The 24,593-nt window shown below is 40.8% G+C and overlaps 4 protein-coding genes, 2 non-coding genes and 1 pseudogene across 10 annotated transcripts; 5 read left to right on the forward strand and 2 right to left on the reverse strand.

Annotated features, from left to right (window-relative positions):
* The first annotated feature begins 3,195 nt into the window (after window positions 1-3,195).
* Window positions 3,196-13,552, forward strand: LOC116256086 (inositol polyphosphate multikinase beta-like). Of its 4 annotated transcripts, none has more exons than XM_031632255.2 (3): window positions 11,718-11,902; window positions 11,997-12,059; window positions 12,401-13,552. In XM_031632255.2, the coding sequence occupies exon 3, from the start codon at window positions 12,456-12,458 to the stop codon at window positions 13,338-13,340; it is 885 nt and encodes a 294-aa protein (XP_031488115.1). In that variant the 5' UTR covers window positions 11,718-11,902; window positions 11,997-12,059; window positions 12,401-12,455; the 3' UTR covers window positions 13,341-13,552. The 4 variants fall into 4 exon arrangements, with proteins under 4 accessions (XP_049934194.1, XP_031488115.1, XP_031488116.1 ...); XM_031632256.2 differs by having other exon boundaries at window positions 11,718-11,898; XM_050078237.1 differs by lacking the exons at window positions 11,718-11,902; window positions 11,997-12,059 and adding an exon at window positions 3,196-3,239.
* Window positions 3,794-4,885, forward strand: LOC116256089 (inositol polyphosphate multikinase beta-like; annotated as a pseudogene).
* LOC116256088 (uncharacterized) lies at window positions 5,663-7,199 on the reverse strand. The gene has a single exon (XM_031632259.1). It carries the CDS (start codon window positions 6,439-6,441, stop codon window positions 5,947-5,949), a length of 495 nt encoding a protein of 164 aa, XP_031488119.1. The 5' UTR covers window positions 6,442-7,199; the 3' UTR covers window positions 5,663-5,946.
* LOC116256947 (U6 spliceosomal RNA) lies at window positions 9,100-9,201 on the forward strand. Its single transcript, XR_004173266.1, has one exon. It is a non-coding gene; the product is annotated as a U6 spliceosomal RNA (small nuclear RNA).
* Window positions 13,553-15,096: 1,544 nt separating the features above from the next.
* LOC116256087 (TOM1-like protein 9) lies at window positions 15,097-19,371 on the forward strand. 2 transcript variants are annotated; one of them, XM_050078238.1, is made up of 6 exons: window positions 15,097-15,130; window positions 15,205-16,011; window positions 17,124-17,205; window positions 17,387-17,475; window positions 17,665-17,850; window positions 18,554-19,371. In XM_050078238.1, exons 2-6 carry the CDS (start codon window positions 15,824-15,826, stop codon window positions 18,654-18,656), a joined length of 648 nt encoding a protein of 215 aa, XP_049934195.1. In that variant the 5' UTR covers window positions 15,097-15,130; window positions 15,205-15,823; the 3' UTR covers window positions 18,657-19,371. The 2 variants fall into 2 exon arrangements, with proteins under 2 accessions (XP_049934195.1, XP_031488118.2); XM_031632258.2 differs by lacking the exon at window positions 15,097-15,130 and having other exon boundaries at window positions 15,204-15,318; window positions 15,865-16,011.
* LOC116256935 (U6 spliceosomal RNA) lies at window positions 19,210-19,309 on the forward strand. The gene has a single exon (XR_004173255.1). It is a non-coding gene; the product is annotated as a U6 spliceosomal RNA (small nuclear RNA).
* Window positions 19,372-19,535: 164 nt separating the features above from the next.
* Window positions 19,536-22,579, reverse strand: LOC116256401 (uncharacterized). Its single transcript, XM_031632760.2, has 3 exons — window positions 22,363-22,579; window positions 22,172-22,290; window positions 19,536-19,728 (listed from the first exon to the last, which is right to left on the reverse strand). Exons 1-3 carry the CDS (start codon window positions 22,497-22,499, stop codon window positions 19,709-19,711), a joined length of 276 nt encoding a protein of 91 aa, XP_031488620.1. The 5' UTR covers window positions 22,500-22,579; the 3' UTR covers window positions 19,536-19,708.
* Window positions 22,580-24,593: the final 2,014 nt, after the last annotated feature.

A 24,593-nucleotide genomic window follows, 5' to 3' on the forward strand; every position in this document is an offset into this window, starting at 1 on the left:
ATTGAATTGTTCTTTTGTCGATACAAGAACAGAAACGCTGGAAAAGGAACAGAGCTAACGCCCCAGAAGTTCACATTTTTAAGGCTTAAGGAACAGTAATCGAAGGCTAATCAAAATTTCGTTTACCATTCAAAGAAGGTTTGTTATTCTGCTCGTTGACGGTCATAAAGGCATTGAAAGACCTGCCAAAAGCACCAAAAAAAAGGGAAAAAATATCGAAAAATCTTCCAACAGCTTGCAATCGCTCTACTGCTCAGAGAAGGTAGGATGAAGAAAAAGACATACACAGCGGATAAGGGTGAACATCCATGGAAACAGACATGCCAATGCATTCAGATCTCGCAGCGATGCAAGTGAAGAAGCTGTAGATGATGTGTAAGCAAGCACACATGCATAATCCCAAATGGCGCTAGTAGTAGCTTGCACACATTCATGAATAAGACACCAAATGATTTCAAAAGTTTGCATAGGATGTCAGGATCCCATTGGCCACCAGCGCACGAGTGCTACAAGTAGGTTCAACACCTCAGTCCGGTGCACAACACATGTACTGCTGGTGCAGTTGTTAACTTAGGCTTTAATGAAATGCATAAATTTCATTTCGGATTGTGCATATAAGGTTCTTCATATGTATGTGACACAATATTTTCACAACGACCAATTTTGACAACCTTCGCTTCTATCTTTATCTCTCTTATCAAAAAATGTGATTTGAACGGAGAGAACAAGGAGAGAGATGCGGATAGAAGTCAGTTGACAAGATTTGGAGAAGTCGGGAACTTTACTGATATAAAAGAAATGTGTGAAACCAATCCGATTTTAAACTGGTTGATTATGCCCTTCATTTAGAGTTCATTTGAAAAAAAAACATACAGATACAATATGCATGTCTAAAAACACATAAATCAACATAAAGTCATGTTTTTTTAATATTTAAGATGAGTTTGAGAAGGTAAACATTTCAGACTGGTGATTTTAGAATAGATTATTAACTTTTTGGATGTTAAGATCACAACTATAAGAAAGTTGACACAAAAAATGAGCAAAAAATGTTAAAAATGAAGTTTGGTAAAACCAACCTCAATATGGAACTGCTTGAATGTGTTAAATTATATATATGTGTGTGTGTGTGTGTGTGTGTGCACTTGCACGTGCATCTGCACCCACACTCATGCCACTTAAACTGGCCAAAACAAAGGAGAACATGTACATAGTGCCCAAGGTTCAAATGACCAACTCAAACTGATTGAAGCTTATTTGTATAATTCTCAGAAGAGTAAATTGTCCATTAATTGCTCTCAAATAGGAATTGCTCTGCTGTGTGGTCAGCAAATAAAGTTACGATTATTTATTAGCTCACATATTTTTTTACAATATGAGCAGCTGGACAAGTGGACATGCATGTATTCCCAAATTTAAAGATGTGGATGGCAGGGTTCGACAATTTATCTACATTCTCATTACAGTGGGATGTAATCAGACAGACAAAGTGGTAAGGTGTGCAGAAAAATGCATGCCAACTGACCCTTGCAACCCCTAAGGTGATGCAATGTGTCATGGATGTCCTTGAGCTCAATGCAGACAAGAGTCACAAGACAACGTAAGCTTGTTGATATCATTGATTCAATCAAGAAATTATAGTTCCAGTCACGACGCATCTTTGGTAGGTTGGCTGTTAAAACAATGTACAGTTGTGGTTGCTCTACCGGTATGTAAGATGCTCTGTTATGTTATTGAATCTCATAGACATGTTCATCGTCTTAGCCCAATTGTCGGCACATAAATGTGAGCAGTGGCGGAGCCGAGATTTTTTTCAAGGGCGGGTCAAACAATCTGCAGGTCGGGCCAAAGAGAAGCGATGAGTCGGGCCAAACAAAAAAAAAAATTGATCACCTGGGCCATGGCCCAGGCGGGCCCCCCTCCCTCTGCCCATGAGTGTGAGGGAAGGATCTTGTTGGTTTTAATACTTTAATCCTTTTAACTGTTAAGCCAAGCATCTCTCTGGTTCAAATCTTTTCCCTCCTTGAGATATCTAAATTAGATTGCAACATTAAGCGGTCACCTTATACTCTTTTAACTTTGTTCTAGATGGAGTACCCATTCCATGCATGCTATCGTAGATAAGTTTTGTTGCAATTACATTGTAAATGTATAGAGCGTCATATACTAAACTGGAAGTGAGACGACGATTACGATTATCGCTAACATTACCCCCTTGCTATTCCCAAGGAAGCATGGAATTTTGCACATGAATTGGAAAAGGGACGAAAATAGTAATAAAATCTAAGCAAGTTACAGACGCCTGCTAAGACCACGTACCAAAATCCATTGAAACCCAAAAAATGAATCGACTACCGTTGCCGACTACACGGATATCAACAAGTAATGGAAAATTGAAAATGAGCGCCAACATATGAACTATTGAACTGTAATAAATCCGGCAATTCTTAAAGCTGATACTTAGAAAAGACCGAAAATTTTGGAATACGAAGCGAGACCTACCATGAACCATGAAACCAGAATAACGAGAGGTCGAGTAACCTCAGTTTCTTCATATTTCAAGTAGAAAAAGGAAACGGGAATAAAATGGGTGAGAGGTTGTTCACCTTGTGGGACCAATCCCCAACTCTGCAACTCTGAAGCCAGTCTCGATCTCAAGATTCTCAACATTGCATTATGCAGAGGCATCATCGAGCCCGAGCAGCTCGACTCCACCGGTAATCTACCGGTGGACAGATTACGTCAAGTCAGAACCAAAAGATCCCAAACAAGAAAAAAAAAATGGTGGGTAGTTCACCTCGAAATGCATGAGAATTGGGATCGGCAGATCGAGTTGAGGAAACGGGTTTTGCTGTCTTTCAGAAGAGGACGAGCTCGGAAGAGCTCAAACAAGGGAAGGAAAAAGTAACCGTCGAAGGCTTTTGCAGAAATATTCCTCTTCGCGTCGGTTGGGACTCCCCTCGTCTTCGTCTTCGTCTTCGTCTTCTCATCTTCGTCCTCCACCGCTGCCTCACCCTGCTGCTGCCTCAACTCCCACCGCAGCCTCAACTCCCACCGCAGCCTCAACACTGAAAAGGAACTCCTGCTGTGTAGGTAATCCTCGTGTGTTGCTGGTGATCCGCTGACTCTGCGTTCCTCTCTCTTCCGCCACAACACAGACTTGTTGCTCGCTCAGTGGATCTGCTTGAGTTGCCACAGGAAACATTGTCAACTCGTTGCATGGGCTGAAAAACAATCAGGTGGGGGTTTTCATTTTCTGATACAAGCTTCCTCAACAACTCTCTCTCGTCATAGCAATAGGCAGCGACTTTCTCATTCCTTTTCCTTGACTAGTTGACGTTGTCTTCTTCTCTACTGCTTCCTGGAACTGATCATCTTTCTCTTCCATCTTTTTCTCTATTGTTTTTTTTCCTTTTTAATTAATGATCTTCAAGACCGCCTAATTTTGTGATACGTTTGGCACTTATTTTCGGTTGCTGTTTTTGACTGCCCTTTCCTGCCTTAATCGGTTATCATTGCTTAGGTGGCTAGGTTCGCATGGCTTGGCTTAGGAGATCTTTACCGCATGAGGATCTATAGGATTCTCCAACTCTGCTGGCTTAATTGTTAGAGACGAGTGCATGGTTTCATTGTCGTTAGTATACAATTTAAGCTTCTATCCTCTTTATAAGGGAAAGGGATCACACTGAACAAACACTACAATTTTTCTGAATTTTTTTTTTCCATCTTTTTATTTCAAAAAAATTATTTTCAAAATTCTTTTTTCAATTCCAGGGAAGCAGAACGGAAGGAAATGTTGCTGAAAGCCCTGCCGCACCAGGTCGCCGGCCACCAAGCGGCCGAAGGAAATCTCGGACCCCTTGTCGACGGCGCAGTCCACTTCTTCAAGCCGCTGCAAGACCATGATCGGGGGTCGAAGGAGGTGGGGTTTTACTGATCCTTCTGGTCGAACTCCCAGTTGCCACCGAATGTCCATCGATTCTTCCCATCCTTCTACGGTACCCAACTTCTAGAAGCTTCGGATGGTTTCGGTCCCCGTGAGCACCTGGTCATCGACGACGTCGTCTCATCCCTTTTTCGTCCCTCCGTCATTAACGTCAAAATCGGGTCCAGTATCCCGGCGCGTCGGATGAGTACGTGGACAAATGCGTCGTGGAGAAGGGCAGAACTTCCACCAGTTTCAAACTGTGGTTTAGGATTTCTGGGTTGCAGGTGTACAAGAGTGAAGAACCGCGTTTATGGAAGCCTGGGAGGCGTTGGGTGAAGGCCATTCTCAGTGCTGATCAAGTCAGATCCGTCCTGAGGGCGTTCGTTTCATCGAACGCTTCTTCGAGTTCGCCGGATTGCGCACATGCACCCGCCATCTTTGGTGGTTCGACCGGAGTTCTGGCTCAGTTGCTGGAATTGAAGCAGTGGTTCGAGAAGCAGACGTTCTACCACTTGGTGGTCCGACCGGAGTTCTGGCTCAGTTGCTGGAATTGAAGCAGTGGTTCGAGAAGCAGACGTTCTACCACTTCTACTCGACGTCGGTGCTGTTGATGTATGGCCGGGATGAGGCCGACGGTAGCCGGCCGGTGGTGGCTTCTGTGAAGCTCGTGGATTTCGCGCATGTTGTGGATGGGGAAGGAGTGATTGATCACAACTTCTTGGGAGGATTGTGTTCGTTGATAAAGTTTGTGGAGGATATACTTGAGAGCGTTGATGGTAGTGTGGCTTGGACTAGCAAACTTGGGTCTGCAGCAGATTGATATACTCAAACGCAGTTAGAATCTGCATTTTAGTGTGATCACAGACTCTTGCTTTAAGTGGTTACATGCTTTCTTTTGAATATTATATGTAGGAAACTTTCAAGAGTTGGATGTTTGGCGATTGACGTTTTCTTCGACGTCTCTGTATTTGGTCTTCTTCTTTGTCTCCTTTCTTGGAATTTCTATTCCCAGCAAATACCTTCTTTATTTTAAGTAAATTTCATATGATAGGTTTCTCCGGCCCCCAATTATCCAGACAAGCTGGATATTGTGTACTGAACTTAAATCCCATATCTTGCACGTAGTTCTGCAGAAATGGCTTATAGTGGAGTAGCACTCACCTTACGTTGACCGCTTTGTTAAGTTACACCGGAGATTTGTGGAGCATTTATCACCTTATGATCCTCAACGGTTAAATGCATCCAGAAGCCCTGTGTCCGAGGGGACTCTGCATGCATTATATACCAAATTATCTAGATAAGTTAGGACATGAAAACCTTTTGCATAGTGAAGCACAAAAGGGTTTAAATCTTCCTTCTTGTCCCATTTAATTAGTCACCTGCTCCCTGTGTATGGGTTTTCAGGTATTCAATAATTTTGAAGATAATTAATTTTTTCATGAAGTATCCACAAGAGTTGCTCCATTCATAATATGCATATCTTACCCATTTAAGAACTATCAGCGAAATATACTCAAAAGTAGCGACCGATCAAACCAAATTTTCATCAAAATATGCATATATGCTAGCTTGGTTGCCTCTTCATTTCAAGTCGACACCACTAAAAGAATAATTAAAAAACTGTCTTGACAATTCTCAGAATTACTGGATACTTCATGACTGCTTCTCTGTTACACGCCTGTGCCAGTAAAAGTTAAATATCATAAACAAAGACAAGTATCTTATGACTGTTGATTGATTATTCACAATGGTGATGATTATTTATAATATAATTGAAGATGAAATTTATTGTTGCTTGATACTCATTGTTAAACGGGACAAGAAGGAAGATTTAAACCTTGTGAATAATCAATCAACAGTCATCAGCTTTCAGTTTTGGTCGTTCCATTTTCGTCTTCTGCGGGAAGAGAATGAACAAAGATGCAGACGGAGGAGGGAAGCGATTTTCACCACAACCACCATCACAAAATAGTGAGGGAAATGGATGAAAACTTTGAAATGGAAAGAGGGAAAGATGATCACTCTCTCTCGGAGGGGTTCCTCCAGAAGCCCGTATAGAGCTTAACCCACTCCTCATCGTCTATCGGAGACGCCTCCGTCTTCGGCAATTCGTCGAGAAACGCCTCCGCCTTTGGCAATTGGTCGAGACACGTGTCCGCCTTCGGCAATTGGTCGAGACACGCGCCCGGAGCGGCGGCGGAGTCGGGCGGCGCGGGGTGGACCTGCGAGAGCCTCGTATCCTCTCGCTTTCGCTCATGCAGGAGCGCCATCTTCTTCTTGCCAGCTACACGCCGTTTTTTCTTCTTCTTGAGGGCCTTCCTACACAAACCAGCCGGCAGCCTAACCACGGTGAGTACCAAAAGGTTGACGAGACCACATGGGCAGCAGCAGCAGACGGCCGCGCACTCGGCGGTGGTTCCGCCGGCAACCTCCGCGAAATGAGCGCACATCGGCGGCTCTTTCTTTAACAACGGCTGCCGCCGGTCGGTCGGCCGGCGCGCCAGCTGCGTCATCCCAAGGCCACGATCGACCGGCTTCTCTATTCCCAACAGGGCAGGACTCGTCCTTTTATGAAGGGGAGAGAGATGGGAAGAAGGGTGAGCGTCTTTTTTTTATGGGGGCCTAGGAGAAGGCCAATGCCCTCCAGAATTCGACCATCACCGGAGAAAGTGGGTGGGGAGGAACGGAACTTCGCCTGCCCGACGGTCGCCCGGTGCGTCTTCTCACTCCGTCGGGAGTGGAAGACAGCTTGTGAATGTGGCGATTGATAACACGGAGCGCCAAAAAAGAGAGGTGGGGGCGGAGCTCTCGGAGACTCAAAAAAGAGAGGTGGGGCGGAGCACTCGGAGACTCAGAAAAGAGAGGTGGGGCATTACCGTTAACGTGGAAATCGGAATTTTGTTTCCGGAAAAATGTTTCTATCCTTCTTCCCTCGTCGTCTCTCTCGCCCTCTGCGTCTCCTTCTCCCCTCGTTGTCTCTCTCGCCCTCTCACTCTCCTGCTACCTTCCTCGTCTCACTCGCCGGAACGACCGCATCTTGCTCGCCGCCATAGATCAGATCCTCATCAGATCTGTGCATCTCCGCCTCTCCACCATAGTTAACCATCTCTCTTTCTCTCTCAATCTCGTCGCTGTTCGTCTGCCGTGAAAAGCAGCCAATTTTTTGTGCAGATCTGTGAAGGCGGAGGAGTGACGCTGGAAGAGTGAAGGACTTTTGTGCAGGCCGGTGCGGGAAGGAAAGGCGGTCCACTTCGCTGGTCGAGTCGTCATCGTCAGGTTCTAATTTCTTCATTTTCTGCCTGTGCTCTGGAATCAGCTCCTTCCCCTTTCCCGTTTCTCGATTCCTGCATTTCCCTCTTTTTTATGCGATTCTTCTTTTGATTTTGAGTTGGAGAGCGCGAGGTTTGGTTCTCAGGTGTGGGGATTTTTAGAGTTTTTGATAGGGTGGTTTGCTCGGGGTTGCTATTGTTGATGGGCTCTTCTTTGTCGTCACCATGCTTCTTCTTTTCTGGTTCGACATTATCTCAATATAACTCAGAATGTAAAACTATCGAGCGAGCTTGCCAGGTGGTAGGTTTTTATAGATTTGGACTTTGTCTTCTTCAATCTGCTGGTTCCAAAGTCGATTCAATCTAGTGGCCTTATTATTAGCCTTGATTGTCAATGCTCACTCAAATGGATGTTTAGCTTTTCTTCTTGTGATCATAACCTGCATATGCCACAGGCCCACGATGTCTTCTTTCTTGTTCTTCTTCGTCTTTCACTCACTATTCCTTTTATAGTCTGAAACCCATGAACAGAGGTGCTTGCGCGGAGGAAGCACCCATGTAAAGTTTCATCTCCTTCTGCAAGTTCCTGGTAATCCTCTGCTGTTGTTTTGGTTGAAAACAGATCCTAGGTGGTCTTACTCTTCAGGCATTGCCCTCTTTTGTGGATGCCGCCATGCTAGAGTTTTATTGATTACTTTTTCTTGGTTTTTCACTGAAACCTGTCCCTTGGACCGGAGCCCCTACTGTTTGTGTGTCTCTTCATCTTATTTGAGTCCTCTTTTGCTGTAGTCTTCATTTTTTGAGCGTCATTGATTCGTGGGGAACTTTTTATTTTCTGGGTGTTTTATCTGCTCAGGATCGTTCTTTCAGATTCGGCTAGATCTGTTGAGAGGCCTAACTGAATAGCCATTTATTTTGCTTTTATCTTTTCTTTTGGGAGGGTTCGACAGAAATAGTTAATTCTGGTTGCTTTTAGAAATCAGTGGCTTGTAGGTGCTGTTAATTTGCCATTTTCCACTGCTTCTTTGGTGTGTACCTCTGTGTTGATGACTTGCATACCGATTCTGTATTTGTCGACCAGTAGGCTGTAGCTCCCTCCTTCGTACCTATTCCGCATCAGCAGAATGCCTTTTATGGTATGATAAAGCGTCTTTCTGTTTTGATAGAAATTCGAGGATTCCATCTGTTTCCAACTTTTTAGTTTTGCCATCCTACAAAGCAGATGATGTGTGCTTATGCCTCATTGATTTATTCCTTTTGTCCAATTTCACAGGCGCCCCACGGAGGCTTCCTCCTGCACCCTGGGATGTCCAGCCCATCCAGACTCAATCTACGGCCTTTGCTTCTATCCAGCAGCCAGGGATGCAGTTTCCTGACCAGAGGACTGCATACTACTTTGCAACAGCGCAGGACTTATCTCAAAGGGCACGGGGCCTTTCTTTCCTAGATAATAGATACACGAGTCCTTACCAGACTTCTGAATCTTACTTGCAGCCCAAGAATCAAGCTAAGCCTGAGGACAAACTCTTTGGTGATCTTGTAAACATTGCAAAGACAAAATCCAAACCCTCTGCTTCTGTTAGTTGACTAAAAAGCTCATGTTACTTTTGAATGATATGCAGCTTCTAGTTCCTGGTTCTAGTGGCCTATTGCGTCTTCCATTCATGTGTCCACTTATTGCAGCGGTGTATATTCTTTTCCCATCTACTCTTTTAAAATTTTAGTAACGGTTCCTTGTAAAATAAGAGTGCGGCTTTTGTTTCATTTCGTCGAGTTGGTTTCTGGACTTTGTTTTGTTCAAGTGTGTAGTTGAGCGCAACCAGACCTCTTTTTCCATCACTATCCTCAGTGTCCAAAAGTTTCAAGCAAGACGATTACCTGCCCTTCAAATATGGAACTTAGGTCTCTTTGGAGACATCTTATAAAATTGAAACGATACGAAGAGAAAATTAGCATGACCCTTGCATAAGGATGAAACAAATATGAAAGTTACAAGAGGTACATACGAAGGAGGCAATGTGGATGCCGCCTCGTCAACTTTTATGGTTTTGAAGACGGAGGGAGACGGTTCGAACAAGCACACCTACCTGGCGACATTTACCATCTTCTAGCATGAACAGAGTCCGGCAGGCTCAAACTGTAAAAGAGATGGTAATGTGCGAGCTATATATATTATATAGTGGGGAAAGAGGGAGAGAGAGAGAGAGAGTTGAATTGTTCTTTTGTCGATACAAGAACAGCAACGCTGGAAAATGAACAGTGCTAACGCCCCAGAAGTTTACATTTACGGCTTAAGGAACAGTGATCGAAGGCTAATCAAAATTTTGTTTCTCATTCAAAGAAGGTTGTTATTCTGCTCGTTGACAGTCATAAAGGCATTGAAAGACCTGACAAAAACATTAAAAAAAAGGGAAAAGAAAAATGTCAAAAATCTTCCAACAGCTTGCAATCGCACTACTGCTCAGAGAAGGTAGGATGAAGAAAAAGACATACACAGCGGATAAGAGTGAACATCCATGGAAACAGACATGCCAATGCATTCAGATCTTGCAGCGATGCAAGTGAAGAAGCTGTAGATGATGTGTAAGCAAGCACAGATGCATAATCCCAAATGGCGCTAGTATTAGCTTGCACACATTCATGAATAAGACACCAAATGATTTCAAAAGTTTGCATAGGATGTCAGGATCCCATTGGCCACCAGCGCACGGGTGCTACAAGTGGGATTAACACCTCAGTCCGGTGCACAACAGATGTACTGCTGGTGCAGTTGTTCACTTAGGCTTTAAAGAAATGCATAAATTTCATTTCGGATTGTATATATAAGGTTTTTCATATGTATGGGACACAATATTTTCACAACGACCAATTTTGACAACCTTGGCTTCTATCTCTCTTATCAAAAATGTGATTTGAACGGAGAGAACAAGGAGAGAGATACGGATAGAAGTCAGTTAACATGACTGGGAGAAGTCGGGAACTTTATTCATATAATGTGTGAAACCAATCGGATTTTAAACTGGTTGACTATGCCCTTCATTTAGAGTTCATTTGAAAAAAAGCCATACAGATACAATATGCATGCCTAAAAACACATAAATCAACATAAAGTCATGTTTTTTTAATATTTAAGATGAGTCTGAGAATCTAAACATTTCAGACTGTTGATTTTAGAATAGATCATTAACTTTTTGGATGTTAAGATCACAACTATAAGAAAGTTGACAGAAAAGATGAGCAAAAAATGTTAAAAATGAAGTTTGGCAAAACCAACCTCAATATGGAACTGCTTGAATGTTTTTAATTATATATATATATATGAGCAAAAAATGTTAAAAATGAAGTTTGGTAAAACCAACCTCAATATGGAACTGCTTGAAATGTTTTTAATTATATATATATATGTGTGTGTGCGCGTGCGCGCACTTGCACGTGCATCTGCACTCACACTCATGCGACTTAAATTGGCCAAAACAAAGGAGAACATGTACATAGTGCACAAGGTTCAGAGAACCAACTCAAACTGAACCAAGCTTAATTGTATAATTCTCAGAAGAGTAAATTGTCCATTAATTGCTCTCAAATAGGAATTACTCTGCTCTTTGGTCGGCAAATAAAGTTACTAGCTCATATTTTTCTTACAATAGGAGCAGCTGGACAAGTGGGCATGCATGAATTCCCAAATTTAAAGATGTGGATGGCAGGGTTCGGCAATTTATCTACATTCTCATTACAGTGAGATGTAATCGGGACAGACAATGTGGTAAGGCAATGCATGCCAACTGACCTTTGCAACCCCTAGGGCGACCCAATGTGTCATGGATGCCCTTAAGCTCAACGCGGACAGTAGTCACAAGACAACGTAAGCTTCTTGATATCATTGATTCGGTCAAGAATTTATTTTGCCATTGATTGACTAGATTATAGTTCCTATCACGAGGCAACTTTGATCAGGTTGGCTGTTAAAACAATGTACAGTTGTGGTTTTTGCTCTACCGGTATGTAAGATGCTCTGTTATGTTATTGAATCTCAAAGACAAATACAGATGCACATAAAAAAGGACCTATTTAATGATTTACTCATGCTTTTGGTCAGAAAATGCCAAGTTCCAAATTGAAGAACATGGTGGACTGCAAGTCCAGAACAGTCCAATAGGGCATGGTTTACGCCTTGATCTTCACTTCGGGCCTGGGAACGTGTTCATCGTCTTAGCCCAATTGCCGGCACATAAGTGTGAGGGAAGGATCTTGTTGGTTTAAAACTTTAGATCCTTTTAACTGTTAAGCCAAGCATCTCTCTGGTTCAAATCTTTTCCCTCCTTGGGATATCTAAATTAGATTGCAACAGTAAGCGGTCACCTTATACTCTTTTAACTTTGTTCTAGATGGAGTACCCATTGTATGCATGCAATCGTAGATAAGTTTTGTTGCAACTACATTGTAAATGTATAGAGCATCATATACTAAACTGGAAGAGGAAAAAAAATGAACGCGCCATGTATACATTACGGGAAGACGACGATTATCGCTAACAGTACCCGGTTGCTATTCCCAAGGAAGCATGGAAGACGTCGGTTGGGGTTCCCCTCGTCTTCCTCTCCTCGTCGTCGTCCTCCGCCGCTGCCTCAATCCCCACCGCAGCCTCAACACTGAAAAGGAAAACCCCTTGTCGTCTCTCTCGCCGTCTCACTCTCCTGTTGTGTAGGTAATCCTCTCTCTCTGTCTCTCTCTCTCTGCGCTGACTCTGCGTTCCTCTCTCTTCCGCCATCCGCCATAACACAGACTTGTTGCTCGCTCAGTGGATCTGCTTGAGTTGCACAGGAAACATTGTCAACTCGTTGCATGGGCTGAAAAACAATCAGGTGGGGGTTTTCATTGTCTGATAGAAGTTCCTTCAACAACTCTCTCTCTCGTCGTAGCAGTAGACAACGTCTTTCTCATTCTATTTATCTCTTGCTTCTGCTGGCTGGCTTAATTGTTAGAGACGAGTGCACACTTTTTCTGGTTTCTTTGTCTTTATTATAAAATCTAAGCTTGGGAAAGGGTTCACACTAAGCAGCACAACAACTTTTTTAGAAATATGTTTCTTTTATATCAGAAACAATTTTTTTGGAAATATGTTTTTCATCATCACACACATCTGCAAATATTTTTTCATTCCTTTATTCTAAGAAATTTATTTTAATTCTTTTTCCAATTTCAGGTGTCCAATTCATTAAACGTCCCCTGAGGGAGGAGGGAAGCAGAACTGGAAGGAGATGTTGCTGAAAGCCCCGCCGCACCAAGTCGCCGGCCACCAAGCGGCCGAAGGAAATCTCGGACCCCTTGTCGACGGTGCAGGCCGCTTCTTCAAGCCGCTGCAAGACCATGATCGGGGTTCGAAGGAGGTGGGGTTTTACCAATCCTTCTGGTCGAACTCCCAGTTGCCACCGAATGTCCATCGATTCTTCCCGTCCTTCTATGGTACCCAACTTCTAGAAGCTTCGGATGGTTCCGGTCCCCGCGAGCACCTTGTCATCGGCGACGTCGTCTCATCCCTTTATCGTCCTTCTGTGATTGACGTCAAAATCGGGTCTAGAACGTGGTATCCCGGCGCGTCGGATGAGTACGTGGACAAATGCGTGGAGAAGGACAGGAATTCCACCAGTTTGAAACTGGGGTTTAGGATTTCTGGGTTGCAGGTGTATCAGAGTGAAGAACCGGGTTTATGGAAGCCTGGGAGGCGTTGGGTGAAGGCCATTCTCAGTGCTGATCAAGTCAGATCGGTCCTGAGGACGTTCGTTTCATCGAACGCTTCTTCGAGTTCGCCAGATTGCGGGCATGCACTCGCCATCTTTGGCGGTCCGACCGGAGTTCTGGCGCAGTTGCTGGAATTGAAGCAGTGGTTCGAGAAGCAGACATTCTACCACTTCTACTCGACGTCGGTGTTGTTGATGTATGGCCAGGATGAGGCCAACGGCAGCCGACCTGTGGCGGCTTCTGTGAAGCTCGTGGATTTCGCGCATGTTGTGGATGGGGAAGGAGTGATTGATCACAACTTCTTGGGAGGATTGTGTTCGTTGCTAAAGTTTGTGGAGGATATACTTGAGAGCGTTGATGGTAGTGTGGCTTGGACTAGCAAACTTGGGTCTGCAGCAGATTGATATACTCAAACGCAGTTAGAATCTGCATTTTAGTGTGATCACAGACTCTTGCTTTAAGTGGTTACATGCTTTCTTTTGAATATTATATGTAGGAAACTTTCAAGAGTTGGATGTTTGGCGATTGACGTTTTCTTCGACGTCTCTGTATTTGGTCTTCTTCTTTGTCCTCTTTCTTGGAATTTCTATTCCCAGCAAATACTTTCTTTGTTTTCTGTAAGTTTCATAAGATAGGTTTCTCCGGCTCCCAATTATCAAGACAAGCTGGATATTGTGGACTGAACTTGAAATCCCATATCTTGCACGTGGTTCTGCTGAAATTGCTTATAGTGGAGTAGCACTCACCTTACGTTGACCGCTTTGTTAAGTTACACCGGAGATTTGTGGAGCATGATTTTGGAGCATTTATCACCTTATGATCCTCAACGGTTAAATGCATCCAGAAGCCCTGTGTCCGAGGGGACTCTGCATGCATTATACACCAAATTATCTAGATAAGTTAGGACATGAAAACCTTTTGCATAGTGGAGCACAAAAGGGTTTAAATCTTCCTTCTTGTCCCATTTAATTAGTCACCAGCTCCCTGTGTATGGGTTTGCAGGGTATTCAATAATTTTGAAGATAATTAATTTCTTTATGATATTTAACTTTTACTGGCATAGGCGTGTAACAGAGAAGCAGTCATGGAGTATCCAGTAATTCTGAGAATTGTCAAGACAGTTTTTTAATTATTTTTTTAGTGGTGTCGACTTGAAATGAAGAGGCAATCAAGCTAGCATATATGCATATTTTGATCGTTTGCTACTTTTGAGTATCCTTCGCTGATAGTTCTTAAATGGGTAAGATATGCATATTATGAATGGAGAAACTACTGAACCTCCCACTGTTGGTTGTATTTCTTGCCAGTAGATTTGTGTACCAACGCTCCTAGATACATTGTTCCCCTTCTATGAACATCAGAGGTAGTGTTTCTTACATTGGCAATATTTTTCTTCCTTTTCTTGGAAAAAGTTGTTTAGCAGCAGCAATGCATGATACTGTTTTCTTTTTTTCTCTGTCCAAATTGCCTTTTAGTAACAGTCGGTTTAGACTTAAATTTTCCATGCAACTTTTCTAGTTTTAAGTTTTTATCCAACCAGAATAGCCCATCCGCACAAGAAGACAAAGTTTGGATCATGTGGATACATTTTGCAATGTCTTTAGTAAAGTGTTTGTGTTAAATGAGATTGCTCTCCAAGTTATGGCTTTTTTGTGAATTTCCTTCTGAAAAAAAAATAAAAGTTTCTAAAATGTAATGCTTCATGCATGTCCCGTCCACATACTTTAGAACTTAAATTTATACAGCCAGGTTGTCCTTCTCTATTGTCCTGTACATTATACCCTGACTATCTTCATAAATACAAGGGTTTTGGCTCTTTTTTAGGATTATTTCATGTGCATTGTTGTATAAGCTTGCAGCTTCCACCTTATGTCATGATGCTTTCTTAAGTGGTTCGTTCAGTTAATAATTTTGTTAAGCTACTGGCTTTTGTTGGCTCCTAAGGTCCTTGACAGATTGATTGAGAATCAGTGAAATAGGCAGTCAAAACAGCAGTTCTTAGTCATGTATTCCAGCATTTTTGGTGGCATAACTACAGACCCAGCTGTAATGGTAATCCCAATGGATGATCACATGGTTCATATATCAGCACTGAGAATGAAGATTGTTGATGAAAAATTGTGGTGACGTTGTCCACATGCATGTAGCCGAGAGGGACGTTCTACATCAAATGGTGAAGATTGTTAGAAAAAGGGTAAATTGACTCTTGCGCTATGCTCTATCCAGTGCTTGAAGTTTTTGGTTCTAACTTTCAATGTTTGTTTGCAGCCTGTTGGGCATGTCAGGGAGAAGATCTTGTCTCTTGTTGACACCTGGCAAGAAGCTTTTGGTGGGCCAAGGGCCAGATATCCACAATATTATGCTGCATACCGAGAATTATTGGTAGATATCATTTTCCTTTTTGGTGAAAGATATATATATATATATATATTTGTATACACACACTCCAAGTGGTTCATTGGACATGCGTAGGAGTGATGTAAAAATTTTCATATATTTGATTGGACGCTTCACCTATTTGTATCGCACAGCATTTAGCACATAAAGCAGCATAGCTTTTTCCCGTTTCTTCAAGAGCCTTTTCCAGTGTCTCCCAGAATAACATTCGCAGTAGCTATTCATGTATTAGCAACATACTAGTGGAATGCATTTATAAGATATGGAACATTTAGCACTTTAGACACCCAAAAATCAGCAGCCTGAATCACCTTCTAATCTTCTAGATCTTTTGAAAATGAGAGTTAGTGAAATAATTCAAGTTGAAGCACCTTTGAGTAGTCAAGAATCAACAAAAATATATGAAGATTCAGAATATGAAAATGGCACATGCAACTATGACTTCTTGAATGATCCCATGGCTTCCTTGACCTGATTAACAAATGACAAAATGTTTCATCTACATGCTTCTAGCAATTCACTTGTCTCCAGAGTGCAGGTGCTGTATTTTCCAAAAAGATCTGAGGGAGCTGCTCCCATATTCACTCCTCCTCAAACACAGCCTCTGTCAAGTTACACTCAATCCTTGACTGGCCCAGATTATCAGCGAGCAATCAGTTCAGAGTTTCCAACTTTGAGGTAGAGGCAAGTTATGTTTATGTGCGACATAAATTCACAGTGGATAAATTTGTAGCCTAGGATCTCATTTAATTCATAACACAACTATTTTGATAATTTCACCCTAATTTTTCATCCTTAAGAAAGTAGTGGGGCAAACTTAGGTTTTCCAGTGACTGGTTTATGTTTTACTTTCTTGTAGATCTGTTCAATTTATGTTGCCTTGTTCCTCTAGATGTACAAATATTGCATTTATGCTACTTTTTATTTCTAGAAATGAAGTAAATATATAATCCTTAGGAGTTGTTGCTATCACGCGGAGAGTTAGGGATGAGAAACACACAATCAGCGTACAGGGTCAGTTTGACTCATTAGATGATTATTCATGGTTGCCATCAATGTCTCCGTAACCAGCAAGGGTTGCTTAACTTGTCTTGGCTCATATAATCTCATTAATATATGCATTACATATTATACATCACATTTTGTGTTATATGTAAGATACTCTATATAATGTTATGTGGAGTTCAGATGTCTTGTAAATTTTGTATGTATTTACTTTGCACATACATATATTTTGTCAAGATCAATTTTGATAGCTCTAAATGTCAGGTTTTGATCTACTTACAAGTTACAACAAACTCCTGCTCGACTTGTTTATTATGTGTTTCTGTGCTATTTGTCAACAGTCTTCATTATTAATGAATCTGAAGAATTGCTGGACAATTGGTCCACTTACATGATAATGTTTGCAACCCAACTTTAGAATGGGCCGATTTGTCTTTCTCAACAGGATGCTTTCACTGACATAATTTTTTGTCAGAAAGAAAATTGATTTTTTTTCTCTGTAGCTTGAATGTCCTTTTATTGGATGATAGTAGCTCTGTAACAGCTCACTCTTGATTTAACATAAATTTGAGTCAAACAATGTCAAGCTAGCTGTCTCATGATTTTAGGATCATCCTGACCTTGCCTAGGCATTGTCTCGTTCTTTTTCTGTCAATGTGTGCCAAGTTGTCATCTATAATCGTGATGAATTAGTTGAAAAATAGATTATCTGCATATGGTTGCACCTTTATGAACCGAATCTTTTATCAATTTCCCTCCTCATTTTTTCTTTTTTCCTTTGTTAGCCTTACGGAAATCCAGAATGCTCGCGGTATAATGGATGTTCTTGTTGAAATGTTAAATGCTTTAGAGCCAGGAAATAAGGAGGTAATGTGGTCGACAAGCCAATAGTGTATTTTTAACTGTTCAATCTAGATTGTTTTTCTAATCTGGGAACTTTTCCAGCCCTCACAATTAGACGTGCAATAACCATATTTTGAAATCTTTATATAAAGGATAAAAGTTGCTTTAGTTTTGCAGCTTGCTGAAACGCTGTTTTACTTTGCAGGCTCTCAAACAAGAGGTAATTGTAGACCTGGTTGAACAGTGTCGTTCTTATAAACAGAGAGTTGTTCAGCTTGTGAATACTACTACTTCGTAAGAATTCCAACTTCCTTATTGTATTATTAAAATAAATGTGTGTACTCAATTATAATATACAACAATGATATGCAGAATTGCAATTATTAGTATTTGTGTAAATCTTGTTGCAATTTTCAACATGGACTGGGCTTCTGGGTTGTATGAATTGCAACTATTGCTGATGTTAGTTGTTTTTATTCACAGAGACGAGGAATTGCTTTGTCAGGGCTTATCACTGAATGATGATTTGGAAAGGCTTCTCTCTAAGCATGATGTAATTTCTTCTGGTATTGCAGTTCATCCTGAGACGAAAAAAACTACTTCAGCATTTTTAGGCATTGGTGATGGGTCAGGTGTCAGTAACACTAGTTCAGCAAAGATGAACAAGGGGTAATATGATACTTCTTGAATTTCTGTCTTTTCCAGCTTTTTGATGATGCAGTGCTATTGTCTTCTCTTTGCCTTGTTATTGTATGCGGTGATTTAATGGCACGTGACCAAATGATTTTTTAGGGCCATTCATGTGCATGAACAATGTGCACTTAGCCATGAGTTCATGACTTTGAATAGTGTCTTTGTAGCATCCTGGTCAGGACAATGACCAAGTCCATCGGGATCCAAGTTGTTTTTTCAATTCCGAGCAGTTGTTTGCATGCCTTGAAATGAGGATTCCCGTAAACCTTGAATGAGGATTCCCATAAACCTATCTCTATTATTATCCAGTCACTTACTTTGATTTAGCTGAACTTATACTGATTACTAGTCTCAACAGCAATGGGAGCACCTCAACAGCTGCAGGCACAGATGCAGCCTGCGGTATATCCAAATGGGGGTATGCCAAACATGGGATCACCCCACTATGATCAGGCGGTTACTTACAAAGGGTGAATGTAAATCAAACTGCCTGGAGCACACAGTTTGCAAACTTGAGCCCGCATCAGCAGAATGCCATTTATGGCATGATAAGCGTCTTTCTGTTTTGATAGAAATTCGAGGATTCCATCTCTTTCCAACTCTTTAGTTTTGTCATCTTACAAAGTAGATGATGTGTGCTTATGTCTCATTGATTTACTCCTTTTGTACGATTTCACAGGCGCCCCACAGAGGCTTCCTCCAGCACCCTGGGATGTCCAGCCCATCCAGACTCAAGCTACGGCCATTGCTTTTATCCAGCAGCCAGGGTTGCAGTTTCCTGACCAGAGGACTGCATACTAGTTTGCTACAGCGCAGCACTTATCTCAAAGGGCACGAGGCCTTTCACTCCAAGATAATAGATACGCGAGTCCTTACCAGACTTCTGAATCTTACTTGCAGCCCAAGAATCAAGCTAAGCCTGAGGACAAACTCTTTGGTGATCTTGTAAACATTGCGAAGACAAAATCCAAACCCTCTGCTTCTGTTAGTTGACTGGAAAGCTCATGTTACTTTTGAATGACATGCAGCTTCTAGTTCCTGGTTCTGGTGGCCTATTGTGCCTTCCATTCATATGTCCACTTATTGAAGCGATGTATATTCTTTTCCCATATACTCTTTTAAAATTTTAGTAACCGTTCCTTGTAAAGTCAGAGTGCAGCTTTTGTTTCATTTCGTCGAGCTGGTTTCTGGACTTTGTTTTGTTCAAGTGTGTAGTTGGGTGCAGCCAGGCGTCTTTTTCCACCTGATGTAATTTTTGGTCTAGGCGTGAACTTCCATCACTGTCCTCAGTGTCCCAAAGTTTCAAGCAACATGATTAGCTGATATGGAACTTAGGTCTCTTTGGAGACATCCAATAAAATTGGAACGATATGGAGAGAAAATTAGCATGACCCTTGCATAAGGATGACACAAATATTAAACTTACAAGAGGTACACAGGACGTAACGTTGACGTTGATGCCGAATAGATAGGAAGGAGGCAATCTGGATGCCGCCTCATTAACTTTTATGGCTTTGAAGAGGGAGACGGTTCGGCCAAGCACGCCTAGATTCGACCTGGCAACATTTATCATCTTCTAGCATGAACAGAGTCTGGCAGGCTCAAACTGTAAAAGAGATGGTGATGTGCAAGCCATATATATTATATAGGTGGGAGAGATGGAGAGAGAGAGAGAATTGAATTGATCTTTTGTCGATACAAGAACAGAAACGCTGGAAAAGGAACAGAGACAACGCCCCAGAAGTTTACATTTAAGGCTTAAGGAACAGTAATCGAAGGCTAATCAAAATTTCGTTTGCCATTCAAATAAGGTTGTTATTCTGCTCGTTGATGGTCATAAAGGCAATGAAAGACCTGCCAAAAACATCAAAAAAAAGGGGAAATATATCAAAAATCTTCCAACAACTTGCAATCGTACCACTGCTCAGAGAAGGTAGGATGAAGAAAAAGACACACAGCGGATAATAGTCAACACCCATGGAAACAAACAAGCCAATGCATTCAGAGTTTGCCGCTATGCAAGTGAAGAAGCTTTAGAAGATGTGTAAGCACACATGCATAATCCCAAATGGCGCTAGTAGTAGCTTGCACACATTCATGAATAGATGTACTGCTGGTGCAGTTGTTAACTTAGGCTTTAATGAAATGCATAAATTTCATTTCAGATTGTACATATAAGGTATGGGACATAATATTTTCACAACGACCAATTTTGACAACCTTGGCTTCTATCTTTATCTCTCTTATCAAAAATATGATTTGAATGGAGAGAACAAGGAGAGAGATACGGACAGAAGCCAGTTAACAAGATTTGGAGAAGTCGGGAACTTTATTCATACAAAAGAAATGTGTGAAACCAATCCGATTTTAAACTGGTTGACTATGCCCTTCATTTAGAGTTCATTTTTAAAATAGCCATACAGATACAATATGCATGTCTAAAAACACATAAATCAACATAAAATCAGTTTTTTTTAATATTTAAGATGAGTTTGAGAAGCTAAAACATTTCAGACTGTTGATTTTAGAATAGATTATTAACTTTTTGGATGTTAAGATCACAACTATAAGAAAGCTGACAGAAAAAATGAGCAAAAAATGTTTAAAATGATGTTTGGTAAAACCAACCTCAATATGGGACTGCTTGAATGTGTTTAATTATATATATATATATATATATATATATATATATACATATATGTGTGTGTGTGTGTGCACTTGCACATGCATCTGCACCCACACTCATGCGACTTAAGGAGAACATGTACACAGTTGCACAAGGTTCAAATGACCAAATCAAACTGATTCAAGCTTATTTGTATAATTCTCAGAAGAGTAAATTGTCCATTAATTGCTCTCAAATAGGAATTACTCTGCTCTGTGGTCAGCAAATAAAGTTACGATTATTTATTAGCTCATATTTTTTTCAACAATATGACCAGCTGGACAAGTGGACATGCATGTATTTCCAAATTTAAAGATGTGGATGGCAGGGCTCGACAATTTATGTACATTCTCATTACAGTGAGATGTAATCAGACAGACAAAGTGCTAATGTGTGCAGAAGAATGCATGCCAACTGACCTTTGCAACCCCTAAGGTGATGCAATATGTCATGGATGTCCTTGAGCTCAATGCAGACAAGAGACAAGACAACGTAAGCTTGTTGATATCATTGATTCAATCAAGAATTTATTTTACCATTGATTGACTAGAGTTGATTGACTAGATTATAGTTCCTGTCACAAGGCATCTTTGGTCAGGTTTGCTGTTAAAACAATGTACAGTTGTGGTTTTTGCTCTACCAGTATGTAAGATGCTCTGTTATGTTATTGAATCTCATAGACAAATACAGATGCACATAAAAAAGGACCTAATTGATGATTTACTCATGCTTTTGGTCAGCAAATGCCAAGTTCCAAATTGAAGAACATGGTGGACTGCAAGTCCAGAATAGTCCAATAGGGCATGGTTTACGCCCTGATCTTCACTTCAGGCCTGGGAACGTGTTCATCGTCTTAGCCCAATTGCCAGCACATAAGTGTGAGGGAAGGATCTTGTTGGTTTAACACTTTAGATCCTTTTAACTGTTAAGCCAAGCATCTCTCTAGTTCAAATCTTTTCCCTCCTTGAGATATCTAAATTAGATTGCAACAGTAAGCGGTCAACTTATAGTTTTTTAACTTTGTTCTAGATGGAGTACCCATTGTATGCTATCGTAGATAAGTTTTGTTGCAATTACATTGTAAATGTATAGAGCATCATATACTAAACTGGAAGAGAAAAAAAATGAACGCGCCATGTATACATTACTGGGAGACGACGATTATCGCTAACATTACCCCGTTGCTATTCCCAAGGAAGCATGGAATTTTGCACATGAATTGGAAAAGGGAAGAAAATGTGCTGTCCATCAACCAATGCCATTAGTACTGACTAATGGACAATTGGAATGGAATGATTTTCACCTAACAAAATCTAAACAAATTACAGACGCCTGCTAAGGCCACGTACCAAAATCCATCATTTGAAACCCAAAAAACGAATCGACTGCTGTTGCTGACTACACAGATATCAACAAGTGATGGAAAATTGAAAATGAGCGCCAGCATATGAACTGTAATAAATCCGGCAATTCTTAAAGCTGATACTAAGAAAATACCGAAAATTTTGGAATAAGAAGCGAAAACTACCATGAACCATGAAACCAGAATAACGAAAGATCAAGTAAGCTCAGTTTCTTCATATTTCAAGTAGAACAAGGAAACGGGAATAAAATGGGTGGGAGTCTGTTCACCTTGTGGGACCAATCCCCAACTCTGCGACTCCGAAGCCAGTCTCGATCTCAACAGCGCAGACGCGATTGCATTATGCAGAGGCATCATCGAGCCCGAGCAGCTCAACTCCACCGGTAATCTACCGCATACAAATTATGTCAAGTCAGAACCAAAAGATCCCACAAGAAAAAAAAAATGGTGGGTAGTTCACCTCGAAATGCAGGAGAAGTGGGATCGGCACATAGAGGTTCGAGCTGGGGAAACGGGTTTTGCTGTCTTTGAGAAGAGGACGAGCCCGGAAGAGCTCAATCTAGCGGCTGCTCTCCTGAAGAGCATGGTGGTCGCCATGGCTGCCGGAGAAAGGGAACAAGACGGGAGAGAGAGAGTCGAGTTGAGTGAGACTTAGGGGTTTCCCAGTGACAGAAAATTACAATCTGGGCCTGTTTTATACCTGAAATAGCTGAAACAGCCTTGTTTTCAGAGGTCCAGAATTCTTTATGGTGCTTCCAATGCGCAGCATTTGCCCAAGACCACAGAAAATGAAGTGCACATCCAGGGGCGGAGGCAGTGGTCAGCCCTCCCCCTCCCTCCTCTCATACTTTAAAAATAATAATAATAATAATTTTAAAAAAATTAGTTTAATCTATATAAAAATATTTAAAAATGATATTTTGGGTCATGTTAAAATTTTGAAACTATAATTTGATCCTTCAACAAAAAAATTCTAACTCTATCAACATTTGAGACGAACATCACTCTTGCTATTGCTATGTTACTTGTGACGATATAATATCCTTTAACATCTAGTCGCCTTTTTATTGTAGGTTGTTTTGTTCCAAAATCGAATTGTGTGTTACCCCATAAGAGGGATGAGTGTGAAAGACTATAAAAATTTTTTATGAGTGGGGCTGAATTAATGTTTATAAATTTTAATAATAATCAAAATATCATTTTTCAAAATTTTTATATACGATGAGTGATTTTTTTTTTAAAATTTACATGTACATTTAATAGGGATGCCAATGGTTTCTTCGAATTGAATGTAGATTTATTGAATGTCATATATTCTGATTTGATTTAAATTCGATTACAAATAAAAGAGGGTCTAATACTTTATTGGAATCAAATTTTAAAATTCACAATCAGAATTTGACTTTGATGTTCGCATCTGAATTTGGACTTACTTTTAAATACTCAATTGATCGCGAACCATATTGTGATATGTTAAAAACTGACCATCGAAATATATGGATGTTATATGTGATATCATTTGAAATTGTATGTGAGTTCAAATTTAATCGGATATTTCTACAGGATCAAATTCAAATCCTAATTTGATTATTTATTGAATTCAAATTGAACCCAAATGTGATCGGATATCATTTTTTTGAATATGAATATGATCCGACTTAGACGTGTGGTCTTTCATTTTCTTTCCTCCAATTTCTCTCCTCATTCATTTTTCTTTTATTTCCTTTCCTTCCTTTCTATCTATTTCTTTCATTTCCTTCCTCTCTATCGAAATAGGGCATAAAGCTAAATACAAAGCAAATTAAGTGAAAATTTTGGCGCGAAACCATATTTTGTTTAACACACTCAACAATATGAACCCCATAAATGATAAATGATAAAATTCATCAAAATTAGGATATGACTTGATCTGCGCTCAAGGAGCAAATATTTTGATATACTCGGTCAAGCGACAATAGGCCTGGGCATCGGGCCGGGTACCCCACGGGTACCTGGTACTCAGCTCGATAATGTAATGGGCTGGATTGGGCTCGTTGGAACGGGGCTCGATTCGACCCCATAATTTTTATTTTTTTTTTAATTCTATTAACAATATATATTTTATTATTAAAAGTATATTTTATATTAAAAAAGTATTTTTTTATTGTAACTGGGTTGGGACCAGGCTCAGGTTTTGCGTATCAGGCCCGAACTCGGGTTTGGGACATCAGCCGGCCCAAACACGGCTCTTACTGGGCCGAGCCAGCCCGATGCCCAGGTCTAAGCGACAACATTCACAAAACCAAGCGAAAAGGGACTTCCACAAAAAAAGTTTTGTGAAATAGAAACATGGTGTCATGTATTTTAAGAACATGTATCCCAAAGACACAAGCCAAACACTTTTTTAAACAGTATTTTGTTCATAATCTTTTCAAAACTCTTGTGAGATGCAACTCATTTTCTGTTTCCTACTTTAAATGCAACACAAATCAGATGTGACCGTTTCAGGGTGGTTGAAAAATGAAGTTTTGAACGCAAATCGGACATAAAACGGATCGATACATATGGATCGGATATAAAATAAAATTCGGGTAGGAAAGAAACAGGTCCAGGTTTAAGATTAGAAGATCCGAAGAACCAGCTCGATTTTTAAATAATAAAGTTTAGATACTGACCCGGACCCGAGAACCCATCTTGGACGGGTTTAACCGA

This window comes from Nymphaea colorata, chromosome 6 (assembly GCF_008831285.2).
Source record: "Nymphaea colorata isolate Beijing-Zhang1983 chromosome 6, ASM883128v2, whole genome shotgun sequence".
In the NCBI taxonomy this organism is placed as follows: domain Eukaryota; kingdom Viridiplantae; phylum Streptophyta; class Magnoliopsida; order Nymphaeales; family Nymphaeaceae; genus Nymphaea; species Nymphaea colorata.

What these genes read in the sequence shown, in the direction of transcription:
- LOC116256401 (XM_031632760.2), bottom strand. Translation starts at nt 22,499, where the DNA reads ATGGCGACCACCATGCTCTTCAGGAGAGCAGCCGCTAGATTGAGCTCT. An exon ending in CACTTCTCCTGCATTTCGAG is followed by an intron (nt 22,291 to 22,362) that starts GTGAACTACCCA and finishes TGTATGCGGTAG; the next exon opens with ATTACCGGTGGAGTTGAGCT. An exon ending in TTGGGGATTGGTCCCACAAG is followed by an intron (nt 19,729 to 22,171) that starts GTGAACAGACTC and finishes TGTTTTTGGCAG; the next exon opens with GTCTTTCATTGCCTTTATGA.
- LOC116256088 (XM_031632259.1), bottom strand. Translation starts at nt 6,441, where the DNA reads ATGACGCAGCTGGCGCGCCGGCCGACCGACCGGCGGCAGCCGTTGTTA.
- LOC116256087 (XM_050078238.1), top strand. Translation starts at nt 15,824, where the DNA reads ATGTTTCATCTACATGCTTCTAGCAATTCACTTGTCTCCAGAGTGCAG. An exon ending in TCAGAGTTTCCAACTTTGAG is followed by an intron (nt 16,012 to 17,123) that starts GTAGAGGCAAGT and finishes TTCCTTTGTTAG; the next exon opens with CCTTACGGAAATCCAGAATG. An exon ending in CTTGTGAATACTACTACTTC is followed by an intron (nt 17,476 to 17,664) that starts GTAAGAATTCCA and finishes TTTTATTCACAG; the next exon opens with AGACGAGGAATTGCTTTGTC.
- LOC116256086 (XM_050078237.1), top strand. Translation starts at nt 12,456, where the DNA reads ATGTTGCTGAAAGCCCCGCCGCACCAAGTCGCCGGCCACCAAGCGGCC.